Source organism: Panthera leo, chromosome A1 (genome assembly GCF_018350215.1).
Source record: "Panthera leo isolate Ple1 chromosome A1, P.leo_Ple1_pat1.1, whole genome shotgun sequence".
Classification (NCBI taxonomy): Eukaryota; Metazoa; Chordata; class Mammalia; order Carnivora; family Felidae; genus Panthera; species Panthera leo.
In genome coordinates this window covers 105,620,724-105,643,261 of record NC_056679.1, presented here as the reverse complement: position 1 = coordinate 105,643,261, position 22,538 = coordinate 105,620,724, and the positions used below count along the sequence as shown (strand labels likewise).

The 22,538-nt window shown below is 36.0% G+C and overlaps 1 protein-coding gene across 2 annotated transcripts in view; it reads right to left on the bottom strand.

Annotated features, from left to right (window-relative positions):
- Nucleotides 1-22,538, bottom strand: part of SLC12A2 (solute carrier family 12 member 2) — a 109,998-nt gene that overhangs the window by 67,241 nt on the left and 20,219 nt on the right. For both annotated transcript variants that reach the window (XM_042934240.1, XM_042934249.1), the window contains exons 2-4: nt 13,989-14,108; nt 12,589-12,664; nt 12,195-12,290 (exon numbers count right to left, since the gene is read on the bottom strand). In XM_042934240.1, the coding sequence (XP_042790174.1) occupies nt 12,195-12,290; nt 12,589-12,664; nt 13,989-14,108 (292 nt within the window). The remainder of the gene's footprint in view (nt 1-12,194; nt 12,291-12,588; nt 12,665-13,988; nt 14,109-22,538) is intronic.

Below are 22,538 nucleotides of genomic sequence, written 5' to 3'. Positions count from 1 at the left end.
AAAATCTGGATTTCATCAAAATAGTAAACTTCTACACTCTGAAACATAGCATTAAAAAAATTATAAAAATGTAGAGTCAAGTCAAAAACTGGGAGGGAAACCCATAATACAGATGTTAGACAAATCACTTGTATTCAGAATATATTTAGAAACTCCTACAAATAAAAAAAGATAACACAATTTAAATATTGGCAAAAGATTTGAATACATTACAAAAGAAGATATACAAGTGGTCATAAGCACATGAAAAGATACTTACCATAATTAATTATCTACAAGAATAGCTATAGTTAAAAATACATAACAACTGTTGGCAGTAACATGGAAAACTATTAAGTCTCATATATTGATGGTAGTATAAAATGGTAAAACCACTTTGGAAAACTATTTGGCAATTTCTTATAAATGAGACATATAAATACCCCATGAATCAACAAATCCACTCATAATCTCCCAACATGAATAAAAACATAGACATCGACACAGACTTGTCTAAGAATATTCTTGTCAAGCTTATTCATAATAGCCTCACACCAAAAATAACCCAAATGTCCAACAATAAGTACTAAATAAACAAATTATTGTTACTACAAATGTACAGTCATAAACCAAAGTAATATACAGTAAAATGTATGTAGTAAAATACTACACTACAGCAAACTACTAACATATAGAATGACATGGATGAATTCTAAAAATATTATATTGAGGTATGACACAAAAAGAGTACCTTTTAGGTAATAAAAGCCCACCCTGGGCTAGAGGTGAGGGAATGATTATAAAGGAAGTTTCCAGTATGATAAAAATACTTTGTATTCTGATTGAGCTAGGTTTATATACTTACCAAAACTCACAGAACTGTAAACCTAAAATCTACATTTCACTACATGTGAATTTTACTTCAATAATATTGTTCTAATAAACTGTAAATCTACTTTCAACAACCATCATTTTAAAACTTAAAAAGTATACCCTAGTCAAAATGATATAGCAAAAAATCTTCACGCATGTTAGACTTCGAGAGATTAAATGGATCCCAAGCAAGTTCATCAGCTCACTGATTACAACAAAAGGAGTCAAAAGTTACCTTTAAGATGAACCATGTGTTAAAGTTGTTTTTAAAAGGCACTTAAATTCATCTATATATCTTTCTGTAAAAAACAAAGAACCCAACCCTAATTCAGGATGAGCACAGAACACCTGCAAAATGAATGGACAGACTGGTGACCCAAATTTTTCATCACCACCTAGCACCCTCCCTCCTCTCCATTCACTTCTGTGGTTGCTGAAGTGTAAGCTCACAGAATCCTAGTACTATAAGGCACCTCACAGGTCATTAAGCCAAACCCCTCATTTTACAGAAGTACACAGAGATTCAGAGAGGTCAGTGAGTATAATAGGTGACTGGTAAAGCAATGAAAAGACCAAAGTGATCTGCTATTTCGTCCCACAAGTAAAATCAACACTAAAAGACTGCCTATTACTATTAAGAATTAATTCAAAACTCCATGGAAAAAAACAAAGCTCTATTACAATTGTACTTTAAACTTAGGCAAAACACTAAAAATCTTTTCCTCGGCTTTTACCTGAAATAAAAAATTTCATGAATGATAAATGGGTAACAAAGGTTTTTGCAAAGTATCCAACATTTTACAAGAAACCGACCTTATCCTGTTCCTTTTTTTAAACAGGAGTCATTGGATTTGATACCTCACTTCCCAGTAAAGTATCTTGCCAATTTTTGTCGTAACGCATTAATCAACGATTACCTTAGCTTTTGCTGATACGAAACATAAAAATGAAAAACCCATAATTAACCAATGTGCATGTCCATGTGCATGGTAAGGAGCAATTTTTGATTAGGACCACATTTACTAATCCATCTTTGTAGAAAGTGGAATTATCAGGTACAGCTATTATGAAACTATTATGAACATTCAGAACAAATGAATTCAACACGAATTATATAGAACCTTCAAAACTAAAGTACACAGAGACAAAAAACCCCACAAAACTACAGGCAGGAAGGGAGGAGCAGTACTTAACTATCTTTTGAACACGTACTCTGGATGTCTGACTACCAATTATGCCACAAAACAGACATTTCTTAAACCACACATGGCTCTTAGAAGTTCTCATCACAAGGGAAATAACATGTTTTTCTTCTTTATCCCTTCTATCTGTACGAGATGATAGATGTTAACTAAACTTATTGTGGCAACTAATTCACAATACCATGTAAGACCACTCATTATGCTGTAAGATCTAAACTTCTTCAGTACTGTATTGTCATTACATCTCAAACTCTAAGAAAATAAAAACTACACATGGCTCAGTTTAGCACTACATGACTCTTCTTACCTGCTAGCAGGGACTAAATGTTGTTCATTAATGTGAAAGGTATTTTAATATTTAGAACACCAACAAACCTGTCCAAGTCCAGTTAACTTCTTCTGAACTATTACACTTTCTTTTGTTGTAACTAGTGCTCTTCCTTGGATAAAAACTGCACAAGAAATCTTATTGTCCAAAATGATGTTAAAGTATCAGTCAACAAATGATCATCCTCAGTGCCTCAGGTACGAGTAAGACTGAACAAAATCAAATTTTGACCCAAGTTTTCTATTAAAATGAACTGCTTTCAAAGAGGAGCTTCAAAGTAATTCGATGTAAAATACAAACTAATTCAACTATGAGGTAGAAAAACAATCCCATATAAAATTTGAAGGGTAATGGACTCAGTTAAAATAAAAGCTAATTTAACAAGGTGACACTGTGATGGGTTAATTTTATGTATCAACTTGCCTAGCCCTGGTGCCCAGACATGAGATCAAACATTATATTCTGAACGTTTCTGTGAGGGTATTTTTATTTCATTATTGTTTTTAAAGTTTATTTATTTTGAGGCAGAAAGACAGTGTGAGCCGGGGAGGGGCAGAGACGGGGAGAGAATCCCAAGCAGGATCTAGTCAGTCAACATGGAGCCAGATACGGGGCTTGACCTCACCAACTGTGAGATCACGACCTAAGCCAAACCAAGAGTGAGATGCTTAACCAACTGAGCTACGAGGCAGCCCTGTGTGAGGGTGTTTTTAGAGGAGATTTACATTCAATTGGTGGAATGTAAATAAAGCAGTTTGCCCACCATAACGTGGGTGGGTCTCATTCCATCAGCTGAAGGCCTGAATGGAACAAAAACAAACCTCTCCATAGCAAGAGGGAATTCTGCAGGAGACAGCCTTCAGACATCAACTGAGAACACCTTGTCTCTGGGTCTCCAGACTGCTGACCTACCCTGCAGGTCTTAGATTTCCCAGCCTCCATTATTACGTGAATCAAGTCCTTCAAATACGTCTTTCTAGACACACACTGTCACAAACACACCTTATTGGTTCTGTTTCTCTGGACACCCCAACTACAAAAGTATTACAAGGTAAATATACAGAAATCCATCATATTTCCATATACCAGCAAGAAACAGTAAGAAACTAAATCTTACAATAGCACAAAAACCAGGAAATACTAAAAAATATCCTCAAAATCTGTGTACTAAAACTTTAAGAACTAGAGAGAGATAAAGCATATTTGTGAAATGAGAGCCCTAACAGTTGTTAATTCTCCCCAAGCTGATCTCTACACTGAACCCAAGTTCATCTAAATTCCAGCAAGACAGTTTTCAAAAATTGACAAGATAATTCTAAAATATATATGGAAAGGCAAGAGAACTAGAATAGCCAAGACAATTTTGAAAAAGGGCAAAGTAGAAGGAGCTATAACGCCCAACTTCAGGCATTACTATAAACCACAGTACCAAGATAGTGTGGTGTTAGATTAAGGGCAAATCTGCAGACAATGTACCAGGAGAGAGTCCAGAAACAGACCGACACATGTAGGGTCAATTAATTATTTTCCAGATTTACTGAGATATAACTAACATATAACATTGTATAAGATACACAACGTGATGGGGGCGCCTGGGTGGCTCAGTCAGTTAAGCATCGCAGTCTTCATTTCAGCTCAGGTCATGATCTCACAGGTTGTGTGTGGGATCGAGCCCACGTCAGGCACTGTGCAGACAGTGCAGAGTGTGCTGCGGATTCCCTCCCTCTCCCTTCCCCTGCTCACACTCTCTCCAAAAAAATAAACCATTAAAAAGACACATAATGTAACGTGCTGATACACATACGTATTGCAAAATGTTTACCAGCATAAGGTTAATATATTCTTTACCCCACAGAATTTCCATTTGTGCTGTTGTTTTATGGTAAGAACATTCAAGATCTACTCTCAGGAACTTTCGAGTATACAATACTAATTATAGTCTGCATGTTGTATGTTAGATCCTCAGAACTTACTCTGCTTGTAACTTTAAGTCTGACCAACTTCCTCATCACTTCCTTTGCTCATCAACCCCTGGTAGCAACTTTTCTACAATCTGTTTCTAGGAGTTTGGCTTTTTTAGATTCCACATATGAGTGAGATTATACAGTATTTGCTTTTTCTAACTTATTTCACTTGGCATAATGCCCTCAAGGTTCATCTATGTTGTTGCAAATGGCAACGTCTCCTTTTAAGGCTAGATAATACTCCATTGTGTGTGTGAGAATGTGTGTTATTTTTTTCATGCATTCATTCACTGATGAACACTTAGGTTGTTCCCAAGGCTTAGCTATTGTGAATAATGCTGCAATGAACACAAGAATGGCAACATCTCTAACAAATAGTAATTTCACTTCCTCTGAATAAATATCAAGGAAGTGGGACTGCGGGATGATATGGTAGTTCTACTTTCTGAGGAACCTCCATCCTGCTTTCCACAGTGGCCATACCAATTTTCACTGCCAACAGTGCAACGGGTTCCCTTTTCTCTACATCCTCACCAGCACTTACGGTCTCTTGTCTTTTTGAAAATAACCATACGAACAGGTGTGAGGTGATAATTCATTGTGGTTTTGATTTGCATTTCCCTGATTATTAGTGATGTTGAGCTCCTTTTCATGAACTTGTTGTCTTCTTTGGAGAAACGTCTGTTCAGGTACTTTGCCCATTTTTAGTTTTTATTATTTTTTTAATATTTATGTATTTTGGGGAGAGACAGAGTGAGCAGGGGAGGGTCAGAGAGAGAGGGAGACACAGAACCCAGGTTCTGAGCTGTCAGCACAGAGCCCGACACAGGGCTCAAACCACAAACTGCAAGATCATGACCTAAGCCGAAGTCAGACACTTAACCGAATGAGCCACTGGGGCGCCTTGCCCATTTTAAAATCAGATTGTTTGGTTTGTTGCTATTGAACTATGTAAGTTCTTTCTCTATTTTGGATATTAACCCCTTATCAGATACATGATTTGCAAATATTTTCTCCCATCCTGTAGGTTGTCTTTTCATTTTGCTGATTGTTTCTTGTGCAGTTCAGAAGTTGTTGCTTTTTGTTTGATGTTTGCTTTTGTCATTTTGTTGATTTTTGCTTTTGTTCTTGTGCTTTTCCTGTTGCATCCAAAACATCACTAGCAAGACAAATGTTAAGGGGCTTTTTCCCTATACTTTCTTCTAGGAATTTCATGGTTTTAGGTCTTAAATTTAAGTCCTAAATCCATTTTGAGTTAATTTTTATGAGTGATTTAAGATACAGTTCCAATTTCTTTTGCATGTGAATATCCAGTTCCCATTTAAGAGCCTACTGTTTTTGCACTGAGTATTCTTAGCTCCCTTGTCAAATACTACATGACTCTATACGCATAAGTTTATTTCTGGGCTCTCAATTCTATTCCACAGGTCTATGTACCTTTTTATGTCGCTACAATACCATTTTGATTACTACAGCTTTGAAATATAGTTTGAAATCTGGAAATGTGATGCCTCCAGCTTTTTTTTCTCTCAAGACTGTTGGACTCTTCAGGGTATTTTATGGTTCCATGATAATTTTTCCCATTTCTGTGAAAAATGCCATTAGATTTTGACAGGAATTACATTGAATTAATATTGAAGGAACCTAACTGGCCATCAATAGACGAATGGACAAGGAGAATGTGGTATGTATACATAATGGAACATTACACAGCCATAAATAAGAATGAGATTGTGTCATTTGAGACAACATACACGGACCTAGGCAGGATTACGCTATGTGATCTAAGTTACACTGACAAACACAAAAAAACCATGATTATACTAAGTGGAATCTAAAATAACCAAAACAAAAAACAAAAAACAAAAAACAAAAAACAAAACCCTACCTAAACTCCAGATGAATAAACAAACAAAAAGCAGAATTCAGACCTATAAATACTGGTAACAAACTGATGGTTGCCAGAGGGAAGGCAGATGGGGAGTTGGGCAAAGTGGGTGAAGAGGAGAGGAAGATACAAGCTTCCGATTATGGAAGGAATAAGTCAGAATGGGAATAAAAGGCACAGCACAATACTCAATATATTGTAATAGCGATGTAATGACACAGATGGTAGTTACCCCTGTGAAAATATTATAATGTAACAACTTGTCAAATCACTAAGTTGTGTATCTAGAACTATGTAACATTGTGGGTCAGTGGGTCAAGTACCCTCAAAAAAAAAAAATAAATAAAAAAAAAGGTTCAAAATTTCTAACTAATAAAAATCTCCAGAAAGTTGTTAGCCACCGAACAGACGAAAATGAAGTTTGTGACCAAACATCCTTTGTTTACCGTGGATGAAATGATCAATATATATAATATGAATCATCTATATACTCTACTGTATCTGTGGAAATTTCATAAAATAAAGGTTTTGTTGATGTACTGAGGAAGAGACAAATCAAAAGGTCAAAATAATGAAAAAGTAATAAACTTAGGAATGAGAAAGTAAACTATTTAACATTTACTGTTCAAAATTCATCTAATATGTTTAGAAAACACACCAGAATTTTACAGCAATAAATCACCTACTTCTGTATACTGACCAATCAGTTTATCCAAAGCCACCTTGTGTTAACATTCTGAGGAACGATTTTGAGAATACAATGGGGCAATAATGGACCCAAAAGGATCCAATATCCATTTTGGTTACTGTTCTAGGAAATACATTCTAATACCCTGGTTTACCAATACACAATACTTTGTGTGTCTGTTAACACTGGTCAAATTTGCTGTATTCTGTTGTCATTATTAAGTCAAGTAGAGAAAGATGTGTGAACCAACACGGAATCTTCTGACTAGGACTGAGTGCTATATTACCACTGTAACTGATCACTTTAAATATTAAACTTGAAGAGTCAAGACATAGAGCCCTAATTCTGCAGTAGACAATTTCAGAATGAAATTCAAGTATTTTTAATCATTAAAGACTGGCAAAATTGAAATGCCACTAAGTAAGTCAAAGAGAAAACCCAAATGAAAAATTATTTACAACTACTTGCCAGATTCACATTTGAGCCACTTGTGGTTTGTTAAGTCATGTTTTTACTAAACTGAAAACACAATGTTATGTTGAAGTCTAATAAAACCTCATAATACAACTGTTACAGAACTGCCTTTTACAGCTTCTTCAAGCATTTCACTGATCTGGAAAGCTGTAATTTGAAAGAAATTAGCAATAAAAGGAAAGAACTATGGAGCTTATTTCTAAGTTACAACTCATTGCTTGGTGATGACAGGAATGAATAGTTACATAATAGACTAAACAAAAAATTGCCAATCAATGATAATCTGATTTTACTAATACAGAAAGCACTTTCTGTCACTTAGAATCCATGTGAAAAATGTTACGATTACTTCCAATATTTAGTTTTACCTATATACAGAAGGCTTCATTTCAGCAAAATGAAACAGAAGTATATAAAGACAATCCTGACATACTGCAGAAACTTAAAGATTCATCAGTAAAATCTGCATAACATTTAAATTTGTTGAAAAAATTAGTGTGTTTCATTTTCGCTCTCTTCATCCATACAAATTATACATGGGACTAACAACTGTGATGCATTAAATCTGATAATGTAGGTCAAAAGCATGTTATCATGCCCAGCAGTTATGTTTCAAAAAATAATTGCCACTATTATCTGAACACAGCTCCAAGAAAATAGGATCTTGTCTGACAGTGATGGTTACAAACCCAGTGCCTGTCACCAAGAGCTCAACAATTACCTGTTGAGTGACTGAAATACAGGTAACATAAAATTTCATCTTGGTCATTTATGTTGATTTTACATGTTCAGAACTACTCCTCTGAATTTGGTGTAACCTGGATTTTTATTTGAAACTGTACTAATCTCTGTTTTCAACTTAACCCTCAGGTCATATAACACAATACAATGAACAACTAGTATTTACACTTTCATGTTATAAAAGGCTGCCTCTGCTTGCCCTCTATGTCATAAACGAGTTCATATTCACAGACTAATTATTTGTGGATGGAAGAACTTTGGCCTGTGACATCTAGAAAATGCAGATCTCAGTGAAAGCAGCCGCTGGCCAGCACCATCTGGGTTGCGGAACTCGTTGAACATGACGCAGGTCGATTCTGTAAAACCCAGGTCTCAACACGGACACGATTTGTGGCACAGTAAAGAGCCCTGGCTCCTGACTATCTGTACAATGTATGTGTCTGTTGGGCTAAGGACTATGCCAGAGATGAAGGTAAAGATGTGCTGAAGTTACTCAGCACTGCTTGTCTTATTCTGTGCAGGGAGAGAACTGAGGGGATGATGCTCTCACCTGCTAGTAGTTGTAATGATTATCCAAACATCATTACTAAAATCTAATCAAGCCCCAAACTAAGCATCTTATATTTTTTAAGTTTTGACTCTTTTTTTTTTAAAGAAACCCTGAACGTTGTTATATTATTTTTATCCTAGACTTCATAACTGGACATTATATTTGTTTATAAGTTAGCAGTTATTTCATATTTAAAAAAACTACACTTTTATAAATTGGTATCTGTTTAATCTCCAAAATGTACTGTTAAAGCCAATGTTAAGGTTACTTGGTAAACTTAAACCTCTCCTATGGCAAAAAGCACATAGGAAAAGTATACATTTCACATACTGCCACACAGCTGGAAACATACCCTAGAAACCAAGAATAAAATATTATTCAATATTAATAAAATATAAATCAGTGTATAAGTTAAGAATCAAGATAAACTGTTGAACACTACCTCAAGTAGTTCTTTATATTAATAAGATAACTAGGCAAGTTCAAAAGGAGTCTCTCCAAATTAAAACCACTATAGAGAGCAACCACAACTTTTCAGTAAAATATTTCCTTGTTAATTCCCTTAATAATCAATCATAGAAAATTGAGATGGGCCTCAAAACATCACTATTCCCATGATATTCTTCCATTTCTCCATTAGATATCTAAGCCTTCAGCACCCTGACCCTATGGACACTTCTGGCTCCATTCCTCTCTTCCCTATGTAGCCCTTTTAAGAGAGGAAGTGAAAATTAATCCTGTGATGGGGCTAGAGGAGATCCAAACTTGGCACTCTTGGTCCCAACCCACTAAAAGACAAAGTAGTTTACAGTTACAAATGGCAAACAAACTCATACCTATACATGAGTTTTAAACCCTAACTCTCTCCCTCTTTTTCTCCTTAGAAAATTATGTCAGATAAGGATTCCTGGGTGCCTGACTGGCTCAGTCGGTGGAACGTGTGACTCTTGATGTCAGCGTTGGGAGTTTGAACCCCATGTTGGGTGTACACATTACTTAAAAAAAGGGGGGGGGGGATTCTTGTTCCAGAGACATTCCCAGTCTGGAATTTGATCTAGTCATTCTATAGTGTCTAAGTTCCTGTCTCCCTTGCGTATTATATAAAATGCTTCCTGGAGCTACAGGCAATGACATAGTTCAGATTCAATTTCTCAGAAAACAATGGTTCAGATACTTTTATTGAGTAAAGGGCTTACAAAGTTGGAAGATTTTAATTTTCTTTCCTTCTTCGCTTATCACATAGAATAATTATCAGAGAACAAATCTCATCAATTTCTTGCTTACACTGAGTTTAGGTAAGGACACTTTCATTCAAGAAAGCTTGACTCAACAGGACATTCTTTATATTTATTTATCAATTTTGCTAATAAGTTAGTTCCCTAGCATTCTTCAAAGGTAAAAAAAATGAAAAGATCTTTTTTTGTGGTGTCTGTGAACCTAAGGATTTTATCATCTATTATATCTTCATTCAAAACAGTTATTAGTAGTAGTACTGCTGTTCAAATTATCCAAACTTAGGTCAATGTTAGCTTCTTCAAGTTGGCTCCTGGGTCCTTTTGACCTGAAACCAAGCACCTTTGTTACCTCTCTACTTTCCAATGTGAAAAGATGTCTAGGCTCTTGTAGTACATTTCCTGCCCAGATCTGGAAATCAATTGTTTCTCTAAGGTCCCCTGGTTCCTCTGAATGAAAATACACAACATAGGCACTAGGGGTGCTCACTGCTACTGGGCTGGTCATTTGTTACAGGGAATTTTTATGCAAAGAAGTAAGCGACAGGGACTTTTGGAATAAAACGTGTGAATCACAACAATATATTCAACTTAGAATCATGACTACAGGATGCAATATATTCTCGCCAGATTTAGACTTGTATCTACTTTGTGGAACATAAATAAATCCCATTACGGCTGTCCAAGTCCATGAAGCAGATAGAGGTGACAGAAGGGGCTTACAGTCATTGAAAAAAAAACTCCACGAAACTTTCACTGCAGGTGATGAAACAACTTTTTTATATTCTGTCAAGGATCAGCCAAATTTCCAAAGTCACCAACAAGTGAAAACTGAATGCCTTCTAGCAAAGTTTCAAAGTCTGTGGTCAAAGTCTCTAAAGTACGTGCATTCATGGATATATATATAAAAACTACTGGCAGTATCAAAAGATGAAATGGCTTTTCAGTCACGATGTAGGAGAATCTATGCTTCCCCTAAGTCTGTGTTCACATGGAGAATAACAGTCTGTGGGATTCATGCTGCTAACGGCTTCATGCCCCAGTGCCCCCATTGAGGCTTACAACCTAGACTGGAAGGCCTGAAGATAGGGACAAGTTCTTTGGTGACTTGCTGGTCCCCACAAGTACATAACACCGCATTCGTTTCTCCTTTCACTTCTATTGCCCAGAATGGAAGTAGCGGAAATAAAAAAAGCATGGGGCACCGAGTACGCAAGAAGCCAAAAAGAAAGTCTCACTGTAGCCTGACGAAACACTTTTGGACAAATCCATACCTTACACCACAATATGGCTCAGTGTAGACTCATGTACACATAAAACTTCAGCCAACAGTCATGCATGCTCAGCACGGCCATAATCATATTGCTACTAGCTTCCCCCAGGGCCACAGTGATTTGGATATTCTGGTAAGTAAGAAATAGGAAGACGATGAGGAAGAATGAAAGGCTCAATGTAGTTCTCTAAATAGCTCATGCAGATAAAACAGAAATTGTGTACACATAATGTCAAACTGATCTGTAAAATAGGTGAGGCAGATGGTATAGGTTGATCCTCTTGTCAGTCGATCCACTCTGACAACTTTACAGGAGCTGCTAAAGTCCATGTTCTCCCCTTTCTCTAGGGATCTCCTCATTCCAGCTAAATGACGGGTTCTGATTTGGAAAATGGAATTCTTCTCTTCTTGTTCCAAGAGGTCCCAAAGCCATTCCCCTGATCTCTTGGGTTCTCTCCCTTGGCAGGAGTCGGGGGGGCGAGGTAAAATCTCACAAGGCAGATCTTGTGGACTCCAACGAAAGAGGCCTCAGGGCACCCAAAGAAGAGACCAAGACTTGATAGTGTGGATTCCGAGTTCTGGGCGTAATAGACCAGCTGTCAGGTCATGGGAAAACAACTCTGTCAAAGTTCCCCTAAATGGGAAGAATGAGGTTACACCTATAGAATACTAAACAAATACTGGATGCATGCCACTCATCTAAGGGCTGAAATCTGGGAGGAGGCAATAAGGGGCAACCCAACTGAGAAGAAATCGGTTAGAAGCTCCATTCTTGCTACAAAATACATTGAGCATCCTAAGTAACTGGACACATACATGTTTTTGTATAGGCTGAAATAAAATTTTATATTTAAATACACTAGTTTGAAAGTGCTCAGTATCATTCCTCACCTATACAGACCTATGTTGCTTTTTGAAAGGTAAAAAATAATTTAAAAATTTAAACCTCACTTTATTAGTAACAGTAATCTCGTAACAATGATGTGAGAAGACTGAATTTACCTCCTCGGACAAATCCATTAGTAGCTATTGCTGATGTAGACAATCCTGTGATAGTTGTCACAACAGTGGCCATTATAATTACAACAACCGACAGACCTTGAGGGGAAAAGAAAAGAGGCTGAGAAATACTTATTTCAACTTGCTATATCTAGAAAAGGTTAATAAACCTAATTTACGTTATAGTAAACAATTACCTTATTTTTACCCCATTTTAGAAAAATCAAACCAAAATTATAAAAAAAGGAACATTAAGACAACAATCTGATACAAAGAAAAAACAGTGTACAATAATTTCTAATTGTTTGAATTTTAGGAGGTTCCCAGGCTAGATGAGCACACAGCTACTCTGCTTACTCATTCTCAAGTGAATCAAGCAGTATGGAACTTCGCTTACCTATTCCAGCTTGACCCACAATCCACGACAACCTAATGAAGAGCATCACACCCCAAATGTTCAACATACAACGTACCTAGAAAAGAAAAGAAGCCAAGTTACAGATGAAGCAAAGTGATCAAACATAGTACATCAGTAAATGTTAAACTAGCCAAAAGGAGGATAACATACATTTAGAACTATATAGAAAATCACTTTAAATCTCTTATCCTTTTCTTTATATTATTTTTAAAAGAATTTACTGAGAGCTAAAATGTAAGCTAATTTAAGAATAATATAACACACACACAGCAGCAAAAGCAACTGAACAAAGTAAAAGGGTATTTTAAGACTTCAACCCTAAGAAAGTAGTTCCTGTTCCCATTTATCAAAGCAACTAGGTATAATTTTTGCTTGTTCTTTATCAACATTATTTCCTGATTCCTTCAGAAGATTCAGGTATCACAAAATATCTGTCAACACAAAATGCCAATTGTTCACACATGTTTTATTTTTTAAAGTATATTTATTTTTAAGTAATCTCTACACCCAGTGTGGGGCTCAAACTCACCACCCCAAGATCAAGAACTGCACACTCCTTTGACTAAGCCAGCCAGGTGCTCCTCACACATCTTTTAAAATTCTCAACTATTTGACAGAGCTTCCTGTATTTATTTTTACTTTTATTTATTATGCTTACACATAGAACATAGTCTTCTAAAATATGAACATTTAAGAATAGGCAAAGAGCACTACCTGGAGCTTCACATTTACTCTGTCCATTAAAAGTGATGAAAGTACTCCTAGAAGTGGGACTTCTCCTCGACTTCTTTTCTAAATGTCAACACAACTCTTAAGTACCCCCAAAGTCTAAATGGGAGGGCCTTTTAGTTTACCTGTCTACTCTAGTCAGTTCCTTAGTGCCTATGTGAACACAGAAAAACAGAAGCAAATCTGAAACTAAGTCACTCAAACCTATTTGGTGAAGTGACCTCAACACTTAAGAAAACAATTTCTCCTTTATTTTGTTCCTCATTAACTTTTATACATTTCTCTTCGAGAAAATAATGGCATAGCAGAAAAGGAAGCAGCAATCTATCAGCTCTATTGCCCGTTCAGCTTTCTTGATTCTGATGCTTCCAACAATTTCATCATTTCATACTTAATTTCTGACAAATGACAATATGTGAGATTTATAAGAGGTAACAGAATATAATTTAGAGGAAATCAACTATAGTATGATTCCATTAATACATATATCCTGTTTCCTTTACTGAATTTAATACAAGAAAAAGAGGTACATGTTATTAATATGGTCTTCTGTAACAGACAAGCTCTCTTAAGAAATGATAAGAATATTAGGAAGATTTTCTAATAAAAAGAAATGTTGTAACTCTAAAATTAAGTCTATAGGTACGTACTAATACACCCTTGATCCAGCCAAACTTCACAACTCCTTTACTTTCCGCAGCATACGTGACCACAGCATCTCTGGTTGGAGTACTTTCTTCCCCATTGGCAAAGCCGTCCTCAAAAGGTTCCTGGTTATAAAAGAAGTGTGAATTATTCATTATTTGAAGTTCACAATCACCTGATAAAGACAAATATCACTAAATACATTTACTCATGTTAAAGAGGATACAGATTTCCAAGAATCAAGGGAGTCTGCATATTTTACCTAAGAAAAAAAATGTACAGCACATATTTTACCTTTAAAAAAAAAAGGTAGAGCAACAAAGTAGAGGAAAACCTTAATTAATGAGTGTTTAAAAAATTTAAATCTTATCATGACAGTAAACCCATTTTAATCATTTCAAATTTTAATTACACTTTGGTGGTGTCTGGAGAACAAATACTGTTTGCTAAGTATAGGCTTAGCTAAGTAAAATTCAGACCTTGTTTCTCTGGCCACAACTTTACAGTATTTGGTTGGCATCCTTCCTACAAATGAAATTACAACATTAACAATTTAAAACTCCTCATCATCAATGAACAGGTTTCCCCTATAGTCCATTATAGCCGGATTCCCAAGATTCATTCCTAACTCCTGCCTTTACTCACTCTTCATCTGCATTCAACCATTTAGTGCTTTTTTTCCATTGTAATTTTTCTCAGATTCAGACATGAACTGGTTATCCTTCATGTCTGATTGTATTATTCTTATATTTTGTTCTCTAACTTCCCTCTCTCTCTCCCTCTTCCTTTAGTTTTCTTGTTCAGTTCCAATACACCCAAGATAAATGACACATTTCCATACCAGGAACAACGTTATTAAATAGGTCATGAAGGGTGAAGGGAGGTGTTGGGGCAGGGAAAATGCTTTATGTCTAGAATCATGTCCCTGACACTATCCCCATAATTTTTCTTTACCTGTATGTCAACAGCAGGGAACAAAATACAGCTGTGTTTTTAATCTCATTCTTTAAATGGAGAAAAATCAACTAAATTATCATATAACCCTCAAACTTGTCATCCAGATTTCCTGCCATACTTTTTTAAGCCATTTTCAGTGGTTCATACTCTCTAGTGATTTCCTAATACAAATATTTTTCACAGAAATGAACTATACCAGATGCTGTGTTACCAGAGAGAAAAATCTGTCATAACCCTAACTTTCCTTTTTTGCTTGACCAGTATCTATTAGGCAAGTAAACTCATTAAATTCCATTTAATGTATTGTATTTCTTAAGATCAACCTGGATCAGCTCTTACATTCCATATTTAGTTGAATGACTACTAATTCTTAGGTTTTGAAGCCACAGAAGAAACATTGTAAGTTAGATGCAATAATTTCTTTAAATATATTTTTTCAAATTATTTTACCTAGGCTTTTTAATGACAATAAAATAATAATCTACTTTTCAACTAATCCTCATTCTCCATTAAAAGACAAGGCAATAACTTCACCTATGTGAAACATACAAAAAACAAGTCCGCCTAAGATCACGAAGAAATTAAACATGAATGTTCGTGTTAACCACAAATCTGTGATAGTTGACAGAGTTCTAAAAACAGAGCCTATGGGACATAAATTATAATAATTGCCCTTGTAACTCACAGTTTCATAACTACTATCTTCGGCATCAATGATTACGGTTCTGTACTCTAAGAAGATTGCCCCAAGCGTATGGTATATAGAACCACTCCCATTAACAAAAATTAATTAACTTAATTTGCTATAATTTTTTCACAGATTTATGGAGATATAATTCATATACCACACAACTCACCCAATTAGAGTACACATGTCAATGACTTTTAGAAAATTCACCAAGTTTCACCATTATCACCACAATCACACAATCAATTTTAGAAAATTTTCATCATCTCAAAAAGAAATTCCAAGCCCATCAGCAGTCATTCCCATTTCTCCTTTGCTCCAGCTCCTGGCAATCACTTATCAACTTTCTGTCTGTGTGGATCTCCTATTCTGACATTTCATACAAATGGAACGGAATCATGTGATATGTGGCCTCTGTCTGTGGCTTCTTTCACCCAGTGTAACCGTTTTTCAAGATTCATCCATATGTTGTTTCAGTACCTCACTCCTTTTTATTGCCAAATAATATCCCATTGTATGGATATACCACATTTGTCTATTTGTTCTTCACTTGATGAACATTTGAGCCCATTCCACATTATGGCTGCTATGAAATATGCTCCTGTGAACATGTGTGCACAAGATTTTGTGTGGACATACATTTTCATTGGAATTGAAAACAGAATTTTCAATTCCAGTGGAATTGCTGGCTCTCATTTTTGAAATGACTACTTCTGGTCATTTTTTTTCTTTGGTATCAGACTGCAGAGTGTCACTCCTCATTTCAGTCAGTCCATGTGCCTTTTGTTATTCCCCTTCCTCACTTAGCATCTGGTATAAACAATGTAATCAGTAACCATAACTGTTAGAAACACGTATAGGCAAGAAAAAAAAAAAAGAAATGTGACCAGAGGCCTGTGTGACTCAATCACAAGAGCAACCCACTTTGGCTTTATTTCCACTGTTGAAGGTGTTCTGGACGGTACAACATCGATGATGATGATCACTCCCCACTCACAAAAAAAAAAAAAAAAAAAAAAAAAAGACTCCTCATAGGCATTGATAACTCAACAGTTCCATTATTCAAATAAAGCCAGAATAAAAATTTCTCCCTGTTAATTCAATCAATTGTAAAGCAGACAGAAGCTCCTTGGCTTTCACTCTAGGGTATGTAGTGCTCTGCCCTTAACTTGTAAATAGAGACGTTAATATATTATATAATCTTCCAAGTATTGCAAAAAAATATAGTTTCTATAATATCCAAAAATACCTCTTCCTTTCCATTTTTATTTAAAAAGAAAAAGACATATATATGTCATAAGCTAACTTTTCCAAGGTTAAGTATTAATGTGAGTCTTTTTTTTGTTGTTTATTTTAAGAGAGAGACAGAGACAAAGAGCGAGCTAGAGAGCATGAGTAGAGGAGGGGCAAAGAGAGAGGGAGACACAGAATCCCAAGCAGGCTCCAGGCTCTGAGCTGTCAGCACATAGCCCCATGTGGGGCTGCAACTCACAAGCCATGAGATCATGACCTGAGCTGAAGTCTGATGCTTAACAGACTAAGCCACCCAGGCGCCCTAATGTGGGTGTCTTTTTAACAATGCAAAAAGCATGCAGGCATCTTAAAATTTTTGCTGTGGGTGTTTATCAGAATTCCACATCAAAGTTGAAGATCTAGTGATAACTATGCAAATTTCCACTATACTATGAACAACTGTATTCAAAACATGAAGATTTTCCTGCATGTATGAAAGCAGTATTTTAGAATAAACATGACTCCACATAAAATGAAAGTTATCTTCCTTTCCACGTCCCAAGGCTCTATTTAAAAACCGTTACTAATCTCTAGCATACAATTAAAAAATTATAATCAAGTATTTATTACTTATAGTTCAATCAATACATTTAAGTATAATAGAATTGGGTTTACATTGTATTAATTTCCTGCAGTAACACGAAATCAAAGTAGAATACACATATTTTGTTCCTTTAAATAAATTAATTTCAGAAAAAGAATGAAAATGTCAGTGTGGGATTCTGCATACATACAAAAAATTGTTTAAAAACCTTATAATCAGAAAATTTCACATTTACCATTAAGAAATAAAATTATGCTGATAAAAAGCTACATAAATAATATCTTCAACCCAACTAACATTTTCACAGTTATGATCGGTTTGTGTTTTTTACTGTTTTTCACATAATGGATAAAAGGTCAAAAATAAACAACATAATTGAATTTTATGGCTAATACCATATCAAATGAGATGGACCAAGTGGACCAAATTAATTTGGATTTATGTGGGGAAAAATCTTTCAGAAATTATCAATTGTGATTCTGAGTCTACCAAACAGGACTGCTGTTCGGGGTGAGGGCAGAATGGGGAAGAGAGGAAGAGACAGAGGAAAACAATAAAAGACCCAGAGAGTTAGGCCCTCAGTAAGTGGAAGGATTTTGAAATGAAAGAAATAGAGATACTAGTAAATTAAGTTAGCCTGAAAAGGGAATGATTAATTCAGCTGGACATGCTCAATTTGAGGAGTCATGAGACAATTAAAGAGTTCTATCATGCTGTTAAAAAATTCATGACTGGAACTTAGGAGAGGGGCCAGGGATGAAGAGCAAGTGGGCAAAGCTATGGAAACAAAATGAAAAAAGAAACTTACAGAGAGAAAGAGTGAGGAGTTGACCATTTTTCTGAGGACACAGAAAATACAAAAATGAAAAGGAACTCTGGTCTCCATGTCCATTATTTCTTTGCAGAGTAGAGAAAAAAGTTTTTGCAGTATGGGTAATCTCTTCTCTCCCTTCTCAACTCGATCATTCTTTCTCCTTTAACGATGGTTAACTTTTTACCACACAATGACCACCCCCTCCCACCCCCCCCCCCCACACAAAACCACCAGTACGTACCATTAACAAATACCCAGCCAAATTTGCTGAAATATTACAGCACATTCCTCAATGACGGCCAACCTGGCTTCACCCCACCACAACACAAAAATAGCTTTAATACATCCCAAGACTTCTCTGCTGCCACATCTAATGTACATCTTTCAGTCACTCTCCATTCAACTTTTGAAATGCATTTTCACTGCTGACTACTCTTTCTTGAAACATTTCTTCCGACGCCACACTTTCTCAAAGCATCTTCTACCCAGCAATTAAATATAACACTTGGTCCTAGACTCATCTCCTTTTCTTATTCTGTATTTTCTTTCTATGGTCATTTCACTAAACCCATGGCTTTAAACACTATCTGTATGTGAAGTAAAAATGATGGCTCCTATTCATTTCCAGATCAGACCTACCCTCTGAATTTCAGGCCGGAGTACACATAATGGTGTGCCACTTGGATATTTTTTTTTTCTATTCTAATTCTTATGAAATGAGAAAAAGAAATTGTCAATGTGCTATAAACAGCAACTTTCCTCTGTATGAAAAGAAGGAAACAGTTTCTCTTTTTTGGATTAGGTTCAGTAAACACCTAACTATCAAAAAAAGTATTTGATGAGAAAAATAGCAAGGTCTTAATAATTAAAACCTTAATAGTGTAAATGTATGTTAGATTCCTCAATGGATATCTAAAAACACTGTTACAAAGTTTCAGTTTCCAAACGAACAATTAAATATAAATTCACCCATTTAAGTTACCTTTTTTGTATCAAATGTCATATTTCAATTCTGTTTGATCTAAGACACTACCCGTAATCCACTAAGATTAATCATCATTTCTCAGCATAAAAAAAAAGCCACTTATATATGAAGCTACTCTTTCTTCCCTAACAAAACAATTTTCTTCAGAATTTTTCAAACAACTTACGATGAAACCATATTTGTTTTCAAAACAATGGATAAAAGTCAAGCTTTAGAAAAAAAATACTTGACCACGTTTTCAAAACATTACCAATGAAAACTTTAATACTGCTTTAGACTAGCTCTATAACCTGGAGTGCAAGGCTGTCCTGTATGTACATCCTTCTCAGGTCCCAAATGTGCACATCATTGCATTTCTCATTGTTAAATGCTTTAGCTCACCTTACATTAAAATGTCATTTATTTCTCTTTCTTTGGATACCCCAGTCACTAAATCCACAGAATTTTCATCTCTAGCATACAATGTAGCATAGATGGTCTTTACAATACACCGGAGAAAGATATTAATACTCATGAAAGATGACCGTGCAGGAATAAGAATGAGTTGGTAAGGTGTTTATCACTGTGCAAAGAAACATCAAGACCGTTTCAACACAGCAACTTCTGAATAGTTAAAATACTAATAAAATACATTTCTAGTCATGTTTATTAGAATGGTAATAAATCTAATTTGTTTTAATACAAATTCATTCTGATTTTACAATTAAACTGGTAATGACTTGGTAAAAAGTGTCTTTGCTCAACAATTTCAGGTCACAACAGGCAAAAGACAATGTTTGCGGTTTTAACTGTATTTTAAAGAACTGAGCAAACTTTAGGCCTAAGGCTGCCACAATACTCTTTCCAGGTAGACTCATGGATGCTCAAATATAGACACTCCTCAAAAAGAGAAATGTTCCCATCTCTTAACTGTATTTAATATATTAAAAAGCCCACCATGGGGCACCTGGGTCGATCAGCGGGCTCAGCGTGCAACCTTGGCTCAGGTCATGATCTCGCAGTCTGTGGGTTCAAGCCCCACATCGGGCTCTGTGCTGACAACTTGGAGCCTGGCGTCTGCTTTGGATTCTAGGTCTCCCTCTCTCGCTGCCCCTCTCCCAACTCAGGCTCTGTCTCTCGCTCTGTCTCTCTCTCTCTCTCTCTCTCTCTCTCAAAAATAAACAAACATTAAAAAAATTTTTTTTTTTTTTTAAGTCCATAGTAACTTCTAGGACACCTGGGTGGTTCAGTCGGTTACGCTTCTGACTTCGGCTCAGGTCATGATCTCACGGTTCGTGGGTTCGAGCCCCATGTCAGGCTCTGTGCTGAAAGCTCTGAGCATGGAGTTCGCTTCAGATTCTGTGTCTCCCTCTCTCTCTGCCGCGCCCCCTCTCGCTCTGTCTCTCTCAAAAATGAATAAACATTAAAAAAAGAAAAAAGTCCATAGTAACTTCTAATGTTTTTCTGTTATTTGAAGATTCTACATTTGCAGAAAGCTGTTTCTGGGCATAAAACATAATCACATCCTTCTACTCATTCATTAAGCAACCATTCATTAATCAATTTTATCAAGCATCATTATTAGGTACTTTCCAGCCCTCCTGGACTTATTTTTACAGCAGAGGTTAGAGATGAAAGGGTAGGTCTTCTGCCTTAAATGTGGGTTTTCTTCCACTATACCAAAGCAGCCTCTATTAAATTAAATGCTTAACCCAGTCAAAAAAAGTTGGGTGCCTTTTCAATAGTACCCTATTTCAAGTCACAGCCTGTCTGTAACAGTCAGTTTCTTAATCTGTACAAGGGAAATGACAATCCCTGCCCACCAGTACCATCCCCCTGGATTCTTGAGGCTCTTCAAATAAAGATCAATTGGTAACAACACAGCCACATAAAGCAGTTGAGGTTTCTAGTTCGTGACTATAAAGCCAGCTGATACAACTTGCTTATAATACAGCAACTTAAATTTAAATGCCAGTGCCATGTTAGAAATGTGAGATTATGACTCACTTATGGTTATATATTTCAAAAGAACTTGTGGAAAACTTATTCTTAGGTGCCCTGGCTTTTCAGTGCCTGACCACTTTTCAACAAGAACAAGATTATGCCCTGTCTGAGCAAGGGTAGCAGCTTCCCTAGGATTCTGCATGTTCTAGGTACCTGGTCAAGGATGTTCCTGTGGCACCTGCTGAGCAGCTCAACCTATCACAGTACAGGAAGACCAAAACCCATGCCAGTGAGCATCACTTAACTGCTCCTGCAACTAGAACTCCTCTTCCTTTTGTCTGCCTACTGCTTCCCTGAAATGCATACTGCATGAGTCGTCATTATGTTCTATGGAGCCACTGTGAGTCTATGTTTCTGTGGAAAGGTCTATTTATTTAGACAAACGCAATTTGCTTCTAGTATTGCCTCTGCAACTAGAAAGTGGTTCTTAAACCAATATGCTAACTTACATAGTTAATGTGAGGATCAAACAAGAAAAGGTACTGTTTTACCAAAATGAAACAAAATAAAACCAAAACAAAGCCCAAGGCTGATTATTTCATTGAAGATAAAGCTGCGAAGACAAAAAGAGAATATATTACGACAGAGAATTAGTTTTCAAGAAGACAAAGCTACACACACACACACACACACACACACACACACACACTACTACCTAATCATTTTTTTTGCTACCACAAAAAAGGAGTCAAAAATTCATTGACCCCGCCAAATGTAGACTAGGGAACTATAACTATACACTGCTTTCTAGCATTTTGACCTACGAAATAAAATTTGGATCTCAGTCAGAACTGATGTACCTTTTTACAAAGTAAATTGACCTTACCAAATAATCCAAAGTTACAGAAACAACATGAATAGGAAAAGAATGTGGGGGTGGAGGGATGCTGATACACAGCTATGAACTTGAAATGCATTTAACAAGTGCTTATTCAGAAGAAGGTCCTAGGTACAGTAATAGTAGCTATTGTAAAGAATACATAAATTTAACAATATACAAAAAATGTTTAGTCCAATTTCAAATTATTCTGGAAGACCACATCATCTAAATGCTAAAAAATCTTAATTATAACCATCAAAAATGTCACAAGTCCAACGTCAATGGAGATCTCATATAAGACTGAAATAAGAATTCCTTTCAAAATTTATTTTAAATTCTATCCCAAATTAATAAACACACTAAATGAAAAAAACAAGATGGAAAAGCTTAGTTAGCAGTTATCACAAGCTGCCTTAGTGCACTTAGTTCCACGTGTTTCTGACCTACCCCCTTACTATTTTCTATAAGCAC